Source organism: Phaenicophaeus curvirostris, chromosome 1 (genome assembly GCF_032191515.1).
Source record: "Phaenicophaeus curvirostris isolate KB17595 chromosome 1, BPBGC_Pcur_1.0, whole genome shotgun sequence".
Taxonomy (NCBI): domain Eukaryota; kingdom Metazoa; phylum Chordata; class Aves; order Cuculiformes; family Cuculidae; genus Phaenicophaeus; species Phaenicophaeus curvirostris.
The window spans coordinates 64,874,909-64,895,145 of record NC_091392.1 but is presented as its reverse complement, the minus strand read 5'-3'; the positions used below and the strand labels follow the sequence as shown (position 1 = coordinate 64,895,145).

The 20,237-nt window shown below is 43.3% G+C and overlaps 1 protein-coding gene across 5 annotated transcripts in view; it reads right to left on the bottom strand.

Annotated features, from left to right (window-relative positions):
- Positions 1-20,237, bottom strand: part of IQSEC3 (IQ motif and Sec7 domain ArfGEF 3) — a 103,266-nt gene that overhangs the window by 38,812 nt on the left and 44,217 nt on the right. For all 5 annotated transcript variants that reach the window (XM_069860501.1, XM_069860534.1, XM_069860523.1 and 2 more), the window contains exon 2: positions 17,184-17,264. In XM_069860501.1, the coding sequence (XP_069716602.1) occupies positions 17,184-17,264 (81 nt within the window). The remainder of the gene's footprint in view (positions 1-17,183; positions 17,265-20,237) is intronic.

The window sequence follows — 20,237 nt, the reverse complement described above, 5'->3', positions numbered from 1 at the left end:
TTTAAAAGTATTAAGTTTCTTCTTTCATGCACGTGCATTTGTCACCATTTAGACTTAAAAAAATAAAATCACAGAAGAAATCAGTCTCTTACATAAATGCTGTATAACAAACTTTGTCAAAGCGTATTAAAATGACTCATCAATCAGGAAATGCCACCATTAAAATAGGGCATAAACCTGTCATTTTAGGTTGTAAACCTTATAAAACCTTTCCTTGTTCTATTCCTGATACTATATAACACAACACTCTTTTTTCTATACCTAAAGATGTACAAGTGAAGCATGTACCCATTTTTAACTCCTTCTTTTCTATGTCCATCCACATTGCATGAAATATTAATACAAGACTTTTCCTTTACAGCTCTAACTGTAACATTTTTATTGGGAGCCTTTGCTCTATCTATTCTCATTTTAACCAGCAGAGCAGTAATTTTTATCCTCAGCTCAAGGGATAACCATGTGAACATAGATTTGATCATGTTTTCATTGAAGTGTGCGCCAAAAGTCTCACAAGTATTTCAGTGGGAACTGGACTGTGCCCTACAAAGCCATTTCAGCTAGACGCATAAGCTCTGATTCAGCAAGCCACGTATCCCAAATTGCTCTGCTGAGTCAAGGCCACAGTGCACAGTGTGCTATGCAGTTTCTTTAGGGCAGATCAGAGCCAGAGGCAGTAGACTAGAGAGCTGGTTGACTTCCCTTGCAGCATGAACAGGCTCTAAATGCCAGCAAACATTCCCCGATGCGATGGTCCTCTAAACACTCGCACATATGCTGAACTCTGTTTTTATGAGGGCCTCCACTGACTGCTCGTGACAGAATGTGAAGTACGTGGACAAGATTTTGCAGCGCTCAGGCCCATTGCTCTGTAAGGCTGTACATCACCTCCAGTGTGTGCCACCTATTTGGTTTTCCATCGCACGCAGTTTAGAGTCTGAGTGAGTAACATTCATAGTGACAGGATATCCTGCATGCACTGCTAATATAGAAGAAAAACCAGCGGGCTTTGTAGAGTCACAGAATAACCTAGGCGGGGGGGAGGAAGGCTAGAGGTCTCTATTCCAACCCACTGCTCAAAGCAGGGCTGTTTTCAAAGACAGATAAGGTTGATCTGGGTTTTCTCCAGTCAACTCTTGAATACTTTCAGACACACAGATTCCTCAGACCCCTGAAAAGCTTTGTCAGGGCTCTTAGTGCACTAATATACATTAATGGCTTGACTAGCCCCACCTGCCCCTCCCAGATATCCCCTGCACTGTTCCTCCTTTTAAGCCCAGCCCTCAGCAGTCAGTCCCTGCCACATCAGCTTTGTAAGAGTTCTGGTTTCCAGCTCTGCTACAGTCTTCCCTTTTCCATGTCCATGGACCCACTTGATCTGGACTCTGACTTGCAGACTGACTTCCCAGCTTGACCTTGGACCTGCCTCAATGCCATGGACCAACCCATTGATGACTGGGCTGTGTCTGACCCTACGTACTCTTCACTGGACCTAATTCTTACCCTGGACCAACCCAAAATGCTCAGAAGCCCCCTTTAACCACATTAGGCATTTAGGATATTCCTCAAGACACAGGAGGGCCCTGAGACTGCAAGCACTAAGTGCACATAGATGTGTGAGAATCATCACCGAGCTCAGTTTTCCCACTCACAATACGTAACTGAAGCCCCTAAAGATACTGTGCTACCATAAGGACATGCGCTAATCACACGTACATGTATAACCTTGCCTTCCTCCTCCATGCGTGCTCTGAGCTCAGTGAGTACACCCATATAGAATGTATTGTGCTTATGCATGGAATTTTCTGAGGGTCAAAACTCGGTCAAATCAAAATCAGGTTCCACTGAAGCACTCAAAGGCATTTTTCAGCTAGATGTTTTTATGCTAAATATAAAGTTTTTAACCCCCTGCTGGTTTAACTGTTAAACTGTTCAGAAAGAAATAGCAAACGCTCTTGCTGAAGTGGGAATAGTTTCTACATGCTCTTTGTGAAAAGAAAGAAAAAAAAAAAGGAAAGGAAAGGCTGAACCACTTACACTTCACGGGAAAAAAAATTTCGAAAAAAATCCCAAACTAGTTCACGTTTGGGTAAGAGATTAAACCTGGAAAATTTTAGCTTCAGCTGGTAAACTTCAGTGACTATAAGCAATGGGAAAAAAGGGGTAAAGACAGAGTTGGCCTAACAGTCTCAATGTTAGCATTGCAGCCCTGTGATTTCACTTAACACCCTTATTCCTCCCAGGTTTGCTCCCATTTTGAACCTGTTTCTGAGGAAGTGGTGTAGGGAGGTCTATTCTCTGTTGTCCAGGAGCAGCAATGCATGAAGCGCCCACGTAAGAGACAAAACACACTTTTAAAGATCAAATCTGATGCTGCAGTGAAATGTAGGCTAAAGCCTTAACGATACTGATTTTTTCACTCCGTACTGAGTGACACAGTTGGTTTGCACTGGTAGAGCACAGTTTTTGTTAATAAATGAAGGCTCGGGAGTTATTGTAATCATAGTAACAAAAAAAATCAACAGTAAGAAAATTAAGTAGGGCAAGGAAAGACACTACATCATGGAAGATGACTGGGGAAAAAAATATTAACTAAATAATAATATGAGGCTTTCCTATGACAAGCTGCAGGAGGACATACTATGGTTAGAAGGACAAGGTGCTAGTATGGGCCCTCCACCCATTGCCCTGGGGAATGCTGGGGATGCTGCAGCACAGTTGAAGTCTTGTGGAAATGAGAGGGGGGCTCCCACGGTATGAGGGCAGGCTGAGAGAGTTAAGGTTGTTCAGCCTGGACAACAGAATGCTCCAGAAAGACCTTATAGCAACCTTCCAGTACCTGAAGGGGACCTACAAGAAAGCTGGGCAGGGACTTTCTACAAGGGCATGGAGTGGTAGAACGATGGGGAATGGCTTTAATTTGGAAAGGGTTAGATTTAGATTAGACATTAGGAAGAAATTCTTCATGATGAGGGGGGTGAGACACTGGCACAGGTTGCCCAGGGAAGTTGCAGATGCTCCCTCCCTTGAAGTGTCAAAGGCCAGGTTGGATGGGGCCTTGGACAGTCTGGTCTGGTGGGAGGTGTCCCTGCCCATGGCAGGGGGGTTGGAACTGGATGATTTTAAAGGTCCCTTCCAACCCAAACCATTCTATGATTCTATGATTCCATGATTCTAAATTATGGGGGATCCACTTGCTTTTTCTTGGCCAGTAAGCAATCAACTTCTCTGGCTGTGGGATGAAGGAAGGGAATGGAACTATTGCCTGTTCTGTTTCTTGGATGAGAAATTTTTTCTAAGCACTTGTAATAATTAAAAGTCCCATGCAGAGTCTAAGGTGTAAATCCCAATGTCCTGGCCAAGCTCCAAATAGGTTAATTTAGTTCTGTATCCCTGCATCACCCCTGTAGTTTCAACTGTAATCAGTGTTCTTTACTTGCTGTCCTAAAGCATCACATATCACCATCTTTCACAGTTTTTACAGCTACTCTTGCATGATAAACAAAGCAATTTTCTGCTAGTCATGCAATCAGGTAGGGAAGGTTTGTGCTTTGAATTCTGTTTGATTGAAAGTTGTAATATTGATGTAAATCACTTGCAATCAGTTAGAAAATGAAGACCACAAATTTACCTATTCTGTTCTTCCTAGATTTTCCTCCACGACTTTTAAGACCCATAGCAGCTAGCTTAGTTCTTACCACAGAGAGATTTAATCTTCTGTATAAAACACTTCTCATGTTTCAGATATCTCCTGATACTTTTGCACTACTCACTTCTACATGCCTGCTGCAGACAGAAACCATATTTGTTAACAAAGATGGCAACTACAGACAATCTGACTCAGGGCATACATGAAATACTATACCCAGCCAAGGATTTCAAAACCGGGATATCAGGGTTCTGGGATGAATCCTAGTGTTTGTTTCAAGAAAGAAGGATGGTGAAAAAGCTCTCACTGAGACAATTCAGCTGGGTACCCATAAATATTTTAGTCTAGCACAGTTGAGACTTCTGCTATTTATCTTCTATGTGCAGATTTCTCAGGGAGATTTTGTATGAGGAATACACTGAGGGAAGGATGTGAGGAGATGACAGAGGAAAAATGGTATCGTGTAGAGTTTTACTACAACTTCCTTTTTTTCTCCCTTCTAATATCTTTGAAATCTAAAGTCCAGATCAGTGATACTAAATTATTAAAACAGAGAAGCCTGTCCACCCATTCCTTGTAATATCTGCCCTGTGTTTGTATAGAGTTGTTGTATCATGCTCTGTCCTGCAAGAGAGTTGATTGCTTTTCAGTTCCTACAGCATCAAGATGGTACAATTCCTTGCATTCATCTCACCACCTCGTTGCTGCTAGAAACACAATTTTCAAGCTTTGCAAGGGTCTTTGCTTCTAACTGCCAGCTGTGCAGCTGAACTATGGTTATCTGCTGGATATTGACTGCCAGGCTTAAATATTCCCATACTTGACGATTTGAGAAGGAACCCTTCCCCCCAAATATTTCAAGACAATTTCAAGCTAGATCTGTAGGCAGGGACTCAGAAGCTGGATGCTCCAGACATTATATTCCATTGCCTCACTACCAAATACCAGAACCAGTTCAAGGTCTGAGGGTAATTTTCAGAGCTTCCAGAAAGGTCATTACAGGATAGCTGAGTGACTAAACAGGGCTCCAGAGCCAGGAGAGCTAGTCTTCTTAAGGATGGTAATGTTAGTCCTGTAAGAAATTAAAACTGAGCTTTCTCACTGATTGCTTCATAGCTACACAGCTCCTATGTGGTCAAGACACAAAACATCTCTATGCTCCTTCTCTCCTGCAGGAAGAAAAATTACTGCAGATAAATAAGAGCAATAACAGAGCAATAAAAACAGCAATGGCTCTTCTGGACTTGGAAATGTAATGTAAGAAACCAGTCACTCAAGAAGAGGATGCTCAGATGCCCTGTTGGCAGGTATAGTCATTATGCAAAAGGATCTAGCTGATTGGAAGCTATAGGGTTGAGGTGTTACAAAACTCCTACAGAGGCTGATCTCACTTCCTCTTTGTCCCTGTGTCACTCCAGGAGAAGACCACATCACTGTTTCCCCTGTATAACTTACTGAACGTCTTCTTCATGTTATTCACAGTCAGTGTGCAGGATTGTTACCTATAACTGAGGCAAAGAGTACATGGACTAGTTGTGAAGGACCACAAAAATTTATGAATCCATTTCTCTGAGCACCTTACTAGGATCAGATAGTTATTGTATATATGCTGCTCTGAAGTGCAATTATCCTGTATTATCATGGCCTTAGAGCCACATGAGATGTCAGAGTTTCTGAGACAGCAGAATAAAAAACCTTTGGAAAGTGTCATACAGAGAATTAGAAAAAGGGGTCACTAATGCCGAGAAAATAGAGTCCAGACCCCAAGTCTGCAAGAACCTGTGCTCCCTTTGTCTTAAGACATTTCAGAATTTCACTGTCCTCTCTCCTCTCCCTGCTCAGAAAAAAAAAAAAAATCTGTTGCTGAGTTTGCAGGGTCCAAAGTGCCTTTTCAGTTTATCTCCTTTCAGTGTTCCCTGAGGACATTCATAACATATGGTGAATGGGTCGATCAGAATTCAGTGAAAAAAATGGCTGAGACAGGCTTGGTAATATATTACAGGATCTTATCAAGGTTCAGAGATTTTTGACATGCTAGGGGTCTGAGTGCAAGACTTGCTTCTGATTTGCTCCTAAGTTCAGGTTTTAGGGTGACTTGGAGACAATGCTTGCTGGAAGCATGCTGAAAATGATGGAAGGCAAAAGTCTCTCCTGCCAGAGAGGCAGGGAACTTGGAACTTGATCTTGGCAAATCATCCCCTGCCAGCTGATCTGCAGCTTTCTCAGTCAGTCTCCCCTAACACAGACAAATATAGGAACAAGATTCTTATTTTGTCTGCATTCACGTAACACCTTGCAAAGCAGTGGCATCAAGCCATCGTCTCACACTAGTTTTACCCAAGAGGAATTAATGATAATTAGCCAAGCTCATTACCCATCCCAGAATATATTACTTGTTTCATAAAAAGGGTGGCACACACACCTATAAAATAGATTTGACAGTACAGTAAGGTAAATATATTGAAAATCAATTAAATTTAACATCCTTTAGTACAGACTCAACCAGGAAACATCTTTTCAACATTGCTTAAAGTGGTTTCAGTGAGACGTCTGTTAAGCAGATAGGAAACATAATAAAACTAGCAATGCCTCGTGTCCCACAGGGTCCAATATGCCAAAGTCAGGACCTCTGTTTTGGGCTTGGTATGATCCCCACATGCTGTGTAATTCCAATATTGTTGTGATGGTGTGCGTTTTTCTACAGAACAGTAGTAAAAGAGCTAAACTTTTCTGATGCACTGCATACCCTTATGCTTCAAAGATCGTTGTTTAGGTGTCAGTCTGGGCCGACCCAGGCTGGTTGCTGCACTATCTCTGCAGGTTATACTAGAAGGAGGTCCCACAGCCCGTCACCGCAGAGGGGGTCACTTGTGGCTATGTCAAAGAGGGCACCTGTGCTTATCACTGAGGTGTGAAAAGCACCAAGTGGACAGTGAAGGGATAGGGAGCTCCACTCTACAGGGTTTAATTACTTTTATGTTAACCCCAGACCTCTCCTGCCTCTGCAATGTTTGGTAAACACGACCTTTTAGAGAAGGAAAAAACAGATGGCATCCTGCATTAGTGTAACTGCCTGCTCAGCACCCCAGGAAAGAGAAACTTGGCTTCTCAGCAGCAGTCTTTCTGCCATTTCGACTCAGATCTCTTGGCTCCTCATCCCTGAGGCAGGTCTGAACATCACCAAATTCGCTGACAAAAGCCTGCCGGTGCAATCATGCAGAAGATAGAATTTCACTGCTAAAATGAGATGAATTCAGAGCTGGGAGGCAGCAGAGCCTCTACAAGGCAAGAAAAACTTGCATATCCCCTCAGCCCATTGTTCTACTATTCCAATTGCCTGTGAATTGGGTGAGGGACACAACTCTTGGCATTTATAGACCTAGGCAAATGCTTCTGTGGTCTTCTTTTTCCACGTATTGTGACAGACCCTGGGTTGAACTGCACCTCTGTGTTCTTTCCTAAGGGATCAGGGTAATTGATTACTGAAGGCAGTGAGTGAGCAACTTCACAGGAAAATCTTTGTGAAACCCAGATAAATTTTGTTTCTATTCTCAAGTGTCTTAGCCATTTCATCTCTTGCAATCACTGCAGCTCAGTAGAAGGCCACTGCTTGCATCAAACCAAGGAGAAGGAAGCCTGATCCTCCTCAACATAAAGAGTAACACTGACTCAAATCACCTATCCAAACAGATAGTCCTAACACCATTCATCAGCTCTAGGAAAACGGATATGATCCAGATTTTAACTTTGCTAGTGTGTTCAGATCTAGGGTTTTGGCTTGGCCTATGGCTGAAGAACAAGATAGAAACAGCATGGTGAGTATTCCTTACTCCTTTCCCCAATCCAGTGAACGCTCCTGCAACCTTGTGCAGCAGGCACAAAGCTCTACTTTTCCAAGTTTTAACATGCTTGACACAAACAATTCTGCTGTGTTGTTGAGCAGAACTATGGCTGGTGCTAAATGGCATTGCGCCAGTGGACTGCACCAAAGTCAGTGGAGGATTTAGCCCAATATACTATATTTTAAGACAATCTGTAATGTGCTTATCAGATCCATTTGTACTGTAGCAGCACAGCAATACTTTTCATGATGCAATTCTGTACCATCCATTTTTGTGCATCTTGACCTACCACTTTCATATTAGTGTATTCTGGGAAACTACAAGCATCTGTTATATTCCACCAGTCACCCCAGCAGACAAGTGCAAAAGCGTACCAGTAATGTGTATATAGGGTACCCTATCTGCTTCTTCCCTCTTTCTCCAAAAGATGAAACGAGAGAGACTGCAATCAACCCAGATACACAGGCAGTAATAACAGCATCATAATCTGTTTACAGGAAAGCAGCAACATACCATTGTGGGACATGACAAAGGAGACACATAGCTCTAATCACTGGGCAAATACAGTTCCCAGTGGAATGATGGTACAATCCATGTATGGAAAGAACCAAGAGATACCAGAGATAGCTAAAAGTTACTAGACCACACTTCTAAACGGTGTGGCCAGAGTCATGTTCCTCTGTCTTAAAATAAAAGTTTCACTGAACTCAGGTCCTGTTTATGTATTGATGTTTTTCTTCAGGATGATGTTTCCTCACAGAAGATGGTGTGGTCTCCAGCTCTTCTGCAGCTTTTAGACAGGCCAGGTGACAGTTTCAAAAATCTCCCAACTTTTTTACACCCTCTCCCTCAGCTATCCAGATGTTTGCAGAGCTCAAGTAGAATGGTCTGAGCAGCTGTACAGCATGTTCCTCTTCAACATCTCAGATTCTTTAGTTCTTCCTGAAGCACATGAAAACCTGCCAGGGCCACATGCAGAAAAAGCAACACTGGAGCACGGACATGTTTTTCTAAAAGGAGAACTTATTTTATTTGAACACAGAGCCTGCTCCATGGGGATGGTCAGAACAGGAACTTGCATAGGAGTTTGTGTTGCGGAGCACAGAAAAGACAAAAAGCCTTTGGATTGACATCACACTGCAAGATGATGTGTAATAAAAGGCCACAACCTCATTGCTGTCACTGCCAAAAAATGCTGGCATGAACAGCGATATTCCAGCCAAGGAATCTGCTCATTTATCTTCTGTTCATATGTTCGTGTTTCCTCCAGTTTCTTCTTTCATTTACACTATTTTTTAACTTCCTGCATTTCCTACTCCTTGTCTCTTCAATATAGCACGTTTGCTATCTATTTCCCTTAAAGCAGCACCATTATCTTTGTTGGGATGGGTTTCTCTTCCTTTCTTTCTCATTGGCTTTTTTTCCTTATCTCTCTCTGCCTCGTAACCCATGAAAAAGAGTGCAGACAGGCTCCACAGAAACCACTATCAAGTTCACAGGATACACCTTAGTGTACAAAAGATATGGAATGGCCCAGTTTTGGGGGTGGATGTATCTTAAATGATGCAGATCAGCCAAATCATATCAGTAGAGCATTAGAATGAATGGTGTGAGCTCCATCACAGTCCATCTGCTATTACTTTATCAACCGTCTGTGCTTGTTTTCTAGTGCTGGATACAGGACTATTTCCAAAGCTGTCATAGCCTCTTCTTATGCATCTCTGTGGCACACAGGAAACACAGGGTACAGCAAGGGTTTATGTTCTGTTCCACTGGTACCAAGAAGTTGCCATGTTATAAGCAGGAAATTCTCTGCAATACCAGAGAGAGAATAAGAGGTTCATCTGCAAGCTTCAAATTAAAGTAACTAGCTGATCTCAATAGCTGTTGAAAGTGGCTCCCACAACTATAAGGTTGGATATGACTGATTCTCTTTCACAGACGTTACCAATGCTGTGCCCCAAGAAATTGCAAGTGCTGTCACATGTGGAAGAAGAGTACCTGCAACCAAGTCCAAATTCCTCTAGTGCAGGACCCATGTAAGCAAAAGAAGTAATGGGATAAGGAAGGGCTGGAAGAACATGTGGCTGAGCAATGGGTGGATGCAGCTTCAGGCTCTCAGAAAACATGTGGCTGATGGGTATCTTTGCAGTTTCAAGAGAAGATACTTCAAACAGGTTTTCTTTGGCCTCTCTCTCTTGCCATCCTCCTTCTTCCTGCAGAAAGGTGTTGACAGAGGCAAACAGAGCAACCAATGTGGCAGGGACACTTCGGTTTCTGACAGAGATTTTTTTTCCTGTTGAAAGGCCAACTATTTCTCACTTTAATTCCCTAACTTGCCCAAAAGAAACTGCACCAGCTGTTGGAGAGAAGGAGCAGAGAAACGCCTGTGTGGGAGATAGTGCCAAAATGTTCTGGTGGATCTCCTTTACAGTACTGAGAAGCTACATCTGTGACTCACCTCCTGTTTCTTTGGATGCTTCCAGAAAAAGCCATTCCTCCCAGGCCATAGTACCAGATGAATTGCCAACTATACCTCCCTGCAAGAGATTCCCAAGGTTGTTGGTAACTATGATGCTAAGTATGTTTTTTATTTTTTTTCTTGCTTATAATGGTGTTTCCATACTTCCCCTAAATCTACATGCACTAAATACCTTTGCAGTTCTGGACCTAGGCACTTGCAAAGCAATTAAAGCTGCTAATCCTGACTGTACACAACATCCATAAAAAGTAAGGAATTTGCTTACTATCAAATTTATGAAGAGTTCAAATCTGGGTCTAGACATTACTCCTCACTTAGATCTCTGCGTCAGACCGAAAACAAAACTCTGACAAGCCTAGGGAATAATGTTTATGTGAACTCTGCTGACCCATCCCTGCCTGTTTGCAGCATCCCCACAATGTCCAAACGTAATATCTTAAACAGGATTATGAAGTCTACAGGGAGGAAGGAATGAGAAGTAGATGAGTTGTTAAGAAGCAGAAAAAATCCTCTCTTCATGCCTTTGACCTCAATAAGGAAAAGAGATGAGAAAAGAAGCACAAGCAGGATGTGCTAACAAAGCAGAAATGCTGCTCAAACTTCTCCTATGTGCTTTTAAAACAATAATATTGAGGAAGTCAGACTGAAGAACTTTACATGTAAAGTCGTTTGTACTCAGAGGCACAGATCGTGGGTGCAGAGGCTTGCTTTGCACGGGCACATTCAGGTGCTATAAGCCTGACTTGGAGTGTTCTCCATTAAAATCAGGGAATTCAGCCTCCATAGTCTAATGTAGGAGCTTGCATTTGACACTGCCAGCTGGGGGCCAGTTATTCAGAGCTGTGTGGCAGGTGTGACTACCCTGACAAAGACCTCTTGAAGATGGTGGCCTGCTGAAAGAGCTGAGAAATACTGATCTTGCCAAAGACTTTCCAGCTGTTGAAACTTGATTACTTTTTTTTCATATTTCAAGGAGGAGTAGGAGGGGAGGATATTCTTTCACTGCAGAGAACACTAAGGTCAGCAATGGAATGATTGAAACCCCTGTGTTTCCCCACTCCCCGCTCCAGTGGCAGGGATGATTAAAGAACTGTAGTCAGGGACACAGTCCCAGAAGGTGTGGGTCCTTAGAATGACCAAAGATGAGACCCAGCTATGGTATAAAATAGGATTCTGCTGGAGAGATGATTTGAGATGGTTTATCCTCAGAGCTGTAGGCCTGTGGCAAGGACTCTCCACTTGGGATTGGGATGCCACCCAAGGTAACTTCCCTCAGATTGAGTGCCCTCAACCTTCTTTTGGTGAATGACTGTTTCTACTGGATATATCTTTGAGTGATCCCTTGCCCCTTTGGGTGAGCGAATCTATCTACTGGGTACCCTTGAGAGACAGATTTCCTTTTGGGAGGGACTGATTGTGCACATTTTGGGACATCCTTCTAAGGATGTTTGCAAAACTTAGGAATTCTTAAGGTACAGTAATATTCCCAACTGACATCCAAACCTTTGGTTTATTTTTGTTTGTAGGAGTACTAAGTAATTCTAATTATTTTCAGTGACTTTGTGTTTTGTGGGTGCCACTGCAACAGGTTATTCTGTTGCTTTGTGTGGTAGGTTATAGATCTGATTTGATACTGACTAGAATAATTACCATGTTTCATACCTGGGACAGAGCCACTGAGTACATCTAAGCTGAGAGGAAGCACTGACCTCCAGATTAAATATCAAACATCCTGCCAGCAATCCTAAGACAGAAAGGCTACCTACCCACTTCATGAAATGAATTTGCATTCTTCCTGTCAGGCGAGGTCAACCTTTCTAAAAAAGTTCAGAAAAAAAATGTTGGGCAGCTCAGTTGCTTTTCTGTAATGCTCAAAGAGTGATGGACATGGGTGGAAAATCATCATTCCCCACCTGTTTTTTATCAAAATGCTTCAGTGGTATCCAGAAGGAGAATTGACTTGGAGAGCCCTTCAGTTCTTATCAGCTTCACGGGCCTCAGCCTTAGGGGGCATTGTATTCATGATCCAAACAGTCTTGTTTTACATCCTCTCAGGAGGGTCTAACTGTTAAGAGGACCTAGAGTAACCCAAGGGAAATGTAAGAGCTGTACTGGCAGGAGAGATGCTCCTGGGCTACAGCAGTGGAGGACCATAGAGGGATATGATGCTGTGACTGGATAATATTAGTGGCTCTTTGTGTCAGTGCCTTCCAGCATGACTTCATGGGGCAAAGAATAAATACATGTTCTATGGAAATGGAGAGTTTGGGTAAAGAGACGTGAAGAGTCAGGGACAGCAGGCCTCCAGAAGTAAATGAAATCAGATTTTGTCTTCTAATCATGTGCTGCTTAGGGTGTAACATACGCTTCTGCATCTCAGAGAGCTGGGAAGAAAGATGTTTGAAGGTTCTATTTCAAAGAACTGTCCAAAATCCATCCATCCACTTTTCAACTTCCCACTTGCAAAAATGGAGCAACAAGCATGAAGGACATTTCCAGCAAGGATACATATTTCCATTTGAGTACTTTGGGAAGTTAGAAGTGGGTAAGAGGGAATTTCACCAGAACTGCAAAGAGGGCTGGCTTGGAGAGGTAGCCAATGGCTTACATGTCTCCTTGCCAATAATTGGAGCTGCAATGCCAGGCATTAACCAATCTATGACAATGACTAATCCAGCAGGCACTTTAGAAATGAGTACACAGCTGTTTGAAGTCTGAATTATATTGAGTTACAATTTAATTGGTCTGCAATCATGAAGTTAACACTTGCCAGTGCATTAATCATGTTTCAACCCTGACCTAAGCAGCAGTACTGCTTAGATCCTATTGGAAAGTGAAGAAATATTATGGGCAAATATAAGGAGTGCTTGTCCAACTTTTCCATAGATGTTTCCATAGATGTTTCAGATCTTAGCCGTTTTGCTCAGTGCACGTCCAAGCTCTCACAGAAGACTGTGTTTAGATCTCCAGCCACTTCTCTTCTCCTTTGCCTTAAGAGCAGATAAGGTCTCATCTGCATTTCTGCCAGATAGTAAGGACCTTCTCCCACAAACACAGGTGTTACATCTCCCATTCCCAAAGAACTACCTGGCATATGATCCTGCCCTTCATATAAATGTACCCAAATCCCATCCAGTCATCTTTGTGACATGGTCCTTTAGCCCTCCAGTGCTATCCCCACGTCCATTGCCTAAGTGGACCTGCTTCAGGTACTTACAGTTTTCCATAGAACTTATCCCTGCACTGGAGCAGAGGTGATTTTCTGCTGATTTCCTATTAGCACCACAGGAAATCCAGGCTCCAAAAAGCCTATGAAAGGCAACTGAATGAATATACTGTTCCCTTCAATTGTGAGTCCATCATTTCTTCTCATTACTCTAATAGAAACAAATCTTTCTCATCTCAGCCCTATTACCTCACATAAAGGAAAATGGTATGTAATCCTGTTAGAGCTGGGCTGCTGCTGGACGCATTTTAAAGTCATTGTTCTGGGATGCCAGTCTGTACTGTGTGAGACTAGGAGAAGTGGGAAATGCAATTACTAGGCTATTCAAATCCCTAGAATGAAACCTTACCGTTAACAGGCAGAAGCCAGCAAGAAAAAGAGCAGTTGCTTTATGAAATTATAGGGTTTGGCTAAATCAGAGTCTAATCAACACCTCAGTAAAGGAGCAGGATTAGCTCCTACAGCCATCCATGGAATCTCCTCATTCCCCTCAACCCGATTTTTGGCATCCCTAGTGGAAGCCCAGCCTGCAAGATGGGTTATAGTCATGATGCCCAAGGTGTACAAGTCCAATGGTGGTCCATGTCCAGGATTTACACTGTACTTTGAAATGGGGAATCCCTGTGTGTTCAGCAACAGGAATCTGCTTGCTGCTGCTGTCATCTCATACTATACTTTGGCTCTCAGCTTCTTGGGGGCAGATTCTGGGATCAAATCTGTCTCCTAACATTCATGGCCTACAGTGCCAGTCTTGTTGATTGTTGGTGAAATCCAGCTAAGCAGCCAGGTGGGAAATTTGTATTGCCAAACTCATGGAACTCTACCCTATGCACAAGGACTTCACATGCTGGATGAGAGAAGGGAGCTAGCGCTGCTTGCAACAGTCAGTGAAGCAAAGCAGAGTAATACGAGTGGGAATGATCACAACTACCTCATTGAGCTGGCTTCTGTCGAGTGATTAGACACAGACAAGTGTCTAATCATTCCCACCCAAGTGAAGCCCAGGCATAGAAAGAGTCAGAAATCTTGCAGAGGACAATCATTAGGGAAGACCACACCAGAACACCAATGACCATCACAAACCACAAACAGAGACAAACTTTTGTCCCAGACTGCTCCTGACAGCCAACCTCCTACTGTTATACCTTGTGTTTACTTCTTCTGCTCAATGCTAGCTGATCTCTCCTGCAGTCAAGTAGCCACTCTTCTTTACTGCCTTTAATGGCCCATTTACCCTCACTTTCTCTGCTGGGTTACCCTCCTGCTGCCCATGTTCCCTCAGCCACTCAAAGGACTTCTGTCCCACAAGAAAAGGTTGGGTTCCTGCTGAAAGTAGGACCATTCTTGCACATCCCAGAAGGAACGTACACAGGCTGAGGTAAGGTTGCTGGCTGAGGAGGAAAGAGCAGCTGATCACCACTGAGGTCTTCAAGTCCCTTGAAGAGATGAGAGTCACTTCCCTGTTTATGCTCTTTATTAGTCCCTATTCTCTTTAATCGGCTTAGACTGATGAGCCAAGGCAGCAGTAGGGATCAGCCGGGCTGTTTAATTAAAGGATTGCAGCTCAGCCCTGCAGTTTGGGGGTTTGTGTAAATGAGCTGCAAGTACATTATTTAATCTGCTGCACAGAGAGGAGTTGGGGCATTAATGAAGCAAACTCTAATTAAAACTAGACGGCTGATGGTTATTAGTGGCATCAGCTCTGACAGGATTTATCTTATTTAGGGAAACGCCTGATCATGGAGGGGGAAAAGAAAGAATAACCCAAGCTGGTTTATCAAATTCGCCACAGCACCACTTGTGACTGCTGTCCATTCAGCAGGGCTCAGGAGAGCTGCACAGGGAGCCTCTGTTTGCCAGGCTCTCCCATCAGGAGCCCTGATGAGCTTATTTAGGGATATGCCTGGCTCACCCAGGAACTGATTGCCTATTCAGGCTGTCTGACCCACATATTTCAGTCTTGATTGACTTTTGTTCTGCCTTGGTTCAGTGGGGAGCCTGTTCATGATTAGAACAGGATGACAGGCTCTGTAAATGATCTGATGAGCTTCTCCTAGCAGCATATTGAGCCATTCCAAAGCAGCATAGCTATAACCTATGGACATCAGCTTCACAGTGACCCTGTATTTTTCCTTCTCTGCCATTTCTCTGCCCTCCTTGCTGCATTGTATATGTAACTTCAGAGATGAAGGTAGCCTATGGCTATCTGCAAGACCTAGCAGAGGCTAGGAGGTGTTTTCTGGCCAGCATAAAGTTGTCCGGTGGGTTTAATAGTCCTGTATGTGCTCTGCCTTTCTCCTGGCACAGTGTGGGAAATAGGGAGGCTCTTCTCACCTTAGACGGTCATGTAGACAAACCATATATAAAAGCTGTTCTGTTTCAAAAAGGCAACAATTCTGTATGCCTGCTTCTCACCTTCAAATAGCCGTGGTGGTTTCAACCACCAAAGTTGTTAAATTACTGAAACAAATGATTGCTTCCTCTTCAGTTTTCCTGCCAAACCCCAGGTAAGAAATTTGGTGGTTCCCAGCACACAGAGGGCAGGAAAACTCAGGCTCAAGGGATGAGTAGGGCCTTTGGGAGTCACTGGGACAAAAGGAAAGCCTGGAACCTTGATTCAGATGAAACATAACCAAAACTCCCTCCAGAAATGCAAGGCAGAGGTGGCTGTCCCTACCACAGAAACCTCTGCTGTCTCTTCCTCTTTCTTGGCAGCATCCACCCATCTGCCATGGAGGTGCAGCTGCAGATGTCCCAGAGAGCTGTCATGCAAACTGTACCAGTGCTTGAAAGCCCTCAGCACAGACATCATGGTGGTTAACCATTCCATCTTCATGCAGAAATGGGCAGAAGGGATCCTGCTTCTTTAACTTGTCTCCAGCTGTGGCTGAACCCTACTTTTGAATATACATGGACACACACTCCCACCCCTTTTCTCCAGCACTCACACCTTTCTTTGGAAGGAAATCAGAAACCACAGTCTGCTCCAGTGAGCAGAACAAATAAGAGAAACATCATTTAAAAAATGCTGTAGCCTCACTACTGCAATTCAGCTGCCCAGTTCTGTCCGGAATCCTGCCTAGTAACTCAGGCTTCTTATACAGATGCTAAAGGTCAGATGTAAAAGTCTAGCAGTGTGATGAGGGAAACCTTAAAGAGAAACTTGTTTGCTGTTGACAGAACAGTGATGAGGCATGAGAAAAAGAGTAGGTCTGTGAGATGGAGGTGTAAGAAGTTCTAAGAGGAGAAGGAGATGGCAAGAACAGATGGACAAGGCCAAGCGTGGAAGCTATATGCAGTATGTGCCTCTCAAGTATTTTTGAAGATCCTCGGATCCCTTAACTGATGTCAGTGATGTCATTCACTGATGAGGGAGAGCTATAGCAATTGCTGGTATACCCACATTTGGCTGTACTGGATACAGTTGGTTATAGTTAATAGTACTTGTCCATAACTGTCCTTCATCGGCAAGCTCAGACCATTTTGACACATATAAAACTATTCCCCCCACCTTGCTCAGGGTATGAAATAAAACCCTGAGCTTGTTTGATGACTTTTGCTATAGCTTAAAGGTTATGGCTCTATAGCAGTATATGTCCAGGCATCTTATAATGTGGGCTAACTAATTTGAAAAAGAATAAACCATGTGTATGTCAATGTCAAAGTGATGCAGAAGGGCAGGAAAAGGTACAAGTGTGAATGTGGGTGGATGGAAGCAGATGTTTCAACAGAGGCTGAAAGTATGTTTTTAGAGGTGCATGGTGAAGGCCAGAGGGAATTTGTGAGCAATTACACAAAAGTATGAACAGTAATCTCTGGAGGCAAAAGAGAGGGACAGCAGTTCTGGTGACATTGGACATGAGGGAGGATGGAGAAGGATGGATATGTATAATACATGAATTTTGTTTGGGGCAGGAAGATTAGTGATGGATGATAACAGAAGTAGGAGATGGAACAAAAAAGGTCTTGCTAACAGCAATTTCCCACCTTGGTGAAGAGTCTGCAGATGAAGGCTTCTGCTCTGCGTCAGCTGCTGGGCAACAGAACTGGTGTAAAACAGTTTCATTCCTGTAAGAAAAAACAAACCATAGAAGGTCAGTGTTCAGCTCACTCAGCAGAAAACTGAGTGAAAGAATGCCTTTCTCAGGTCTCTTCAAAGGTGAGAGTGACTCCCAGCGATGCTGAAAAAGAAATCTGATTATTACATGAAGATTTTGCACATACTAAGGTGGTAAAGAGCAGGAAAGAAGGGGACTGGCAATTCTATTCCCCTATTACCTGACCTGCTGTTGATGTCAGGCTGTAGTGAATGGGGTAAAAGCACCCAAATAAAATTTTCCTTCTATCAGTATCTGTCTCATGATCCCATACATCTCATGAAATAGTAGGTGGAAAACTGAAAGGACGAGCACAAGTATGGCAGCTGAGATCATGACAAGAGGAACGGGTCACAGCAAAGAAAAGCAAAACCACAAGAAGTAACAAACCAGAGCAATACAGGAAAACAAAAAGCTAGAAATACATTTATTATGTACGCAAGGAAAAGAATTAATCCAAAGGAAGAAACTGTAGATCAGACTTCCAAAACTGCTCGCTAATCTAGATTGACTTGTTCTTGGGTCCCTTGCCTGGAAACATTCATAAGGAGCTTGGTTTTCGGGGGTGTTGGGCACTTAGTGCAGCATTGGAACCCAGTAAGATCTCAGCACCTCTGAAAACGAAATCCTTTTAAGGTATGTTCAGGGAGGCTGTTGAGATGTCAGAGGCAGCACAAATCAACAGCCAGTTTTGAACACATTGACCTTCATCAATGAAAAGAGTCACTAAAAAGAGACATAGTATCAAGATGGGGAAGCACTGGGGGAATGGAAAGAAAATGAAAAGAGAAGAAAAGCGGGGGACATAAAACAGGCTGAATCCTCAGATGGCATAAAACCACCCTATCTTCAAGTCAGTGGAACAACACTTGGATCTCTGTCCTCAGTGCTTCTGCAGAGACTCAGGGTTTAAATGGGGTCATTTCCTTTTTGAAATACTTTTCCAGCTTCTAACCCAGACATAAGAAGTAAATCTAAGGCTCCTGGCTTGTAATGTGGTCTTAGATTCTCCCAAAAGCCCTACCACAGTTCCCATCATTCTGTAATGTGAAGCTTATTGCCGTGGTCTTTCTCAAAATCTGACAGACATGGTCACAAACATAGCTAAATTACAATGATGACGCTGTTCCCAGATGCTGTTCCTTCTGGCCTCCCAGCTAACTTAATATAATAAACTGCTTCGTTATTCCGCTTTCTTGGCTTCCAATGCATTCTCAAAAGAAATATTTCCCTAGAAACAACAGGATTGGCAGAAGCAACAGAGCAAGGGGAAGATGAAAGCGTTAGCTTTACCTCACTGACCTCTGCTCATGCCCTCAGTCCCTGCCTGTTACATGCAGCCTGCTGGAAAAGAGGACATTTATGTGACATTCCAAAATATATCTCCTGGTCTTCCATTTCTGTAAGTACACAGCTCACGTCCCTTTTCTCCTGCCAGCCTGGTTACTGCAAGTTCTTACTACTTTTTTGCTCATCTAAACTTCTCCGGTGGTAAGTACCTGACAGATGAGTCCATGAATTATGTGTTGCCTTTTTACTGAGGAAGTGGTGGGATCACATCTGAGTCTATTTTCAAACCAGCTCACACAAATACTCCAGCTCCTGCACTTTGTCACCCTGCTTCCATATAGAATCTGTCAGGAATTTTCTGATAAAAGTTTGGTTTTCCATGAAAACACCGATCCATCAAATTTAAACTATCCAGTGAAAACATCTTAGGTTTGACAGAGATTGTTCAAATTACAGAGCTTTACCTGGATCTCCTTCCTGGCAACCTGCTGGAGGTCCATGCCTCCATATCCCACTTCTCTACTCCAGTTATGCCATACAAGTAGCCCCTTGGAGAGGACTCACCAGGTCAGTGACCAGGAGTCACCAGAGCTACCCAGCTCTTTGTTCTGCCTAATTGCCAAGGCAGCAATGCTGGGAGCTGGCTAGCCCGAGAGGTATGGAGCACCTGTGCCAAGGCAATTGGCTCTACAGAGCAGCCCTGGAGTCAAAGGCATCATCAGTGGCAGGGTGGGAATGCACAACGCTCTCAGCTCATTCAGCAGCAGCCGGCATTCATTCTGAGGAGCATGCTTGGTTTTAGAAGTATTATGGTATTGGCATTTCCTACTGAATTTCATGTCTAAAGGAACTGCTGGGGGGGTTGGGAAGCTTACTTCCAGGTAAAAGTAACACCATATTTTGAAATAATAAAATCATTTAATAATTTATGTTGGAAAAGACCCTTAAGATCATTGAGTCCAACTGTAAACCTAACACTGCCAACTCCGTCACTAAACCATGCCCCTAAGCATCACATCTACATGTTTTTTTTAAATACCTACAGGGATGGTGACTCCACCACTTCCCTGGGCAGCCTGTTCCAGTGCTTGACAATCCTTTTAGTGAAGAATTTTTTTCCTAATATCCAATCCAAACCTCCCCTGGCACAACTTGAGGCCACTTCCTCTCATTCTGTCACTTCTTACTTGGAAGAAGAGATGGACACCCACCGTGCTACAACCTCCTTTCAGGTAGTTTCCTATAAGGTTTCCCCCCAGCCTTCTTTTCTCCAGCTTAAACAAGCCCATTTCCCTCAGCTGCTTTACATAGGATATGTGCTCCAGACCCTCCAGCAGCTTCCAAGTGGAACCTTCCAAAAAATGGACAGCCCAAATTCCAGCCATGTCTCATCACAATACTTTACTAAATGCCCTACACCATTCTCTGCTTTTATTCAAATGGGAGATGCCCCACTCCAATTCCTAATTACATAAAAGAAAGCAAACAACATGGAGGGAAAACAGAAAAGGAACAAAGACAGACAAAACCAGAAGCCTATCTATAGATTAAATGCCTTGCTAGTGAATTATCAGGCTAGAAACACACAGGAAAGTAAAGGGGAAACAGAAAGTAAGAGTGGTGTGAAGTTGAGAGGCTTTAGGTTCAGCCTCCT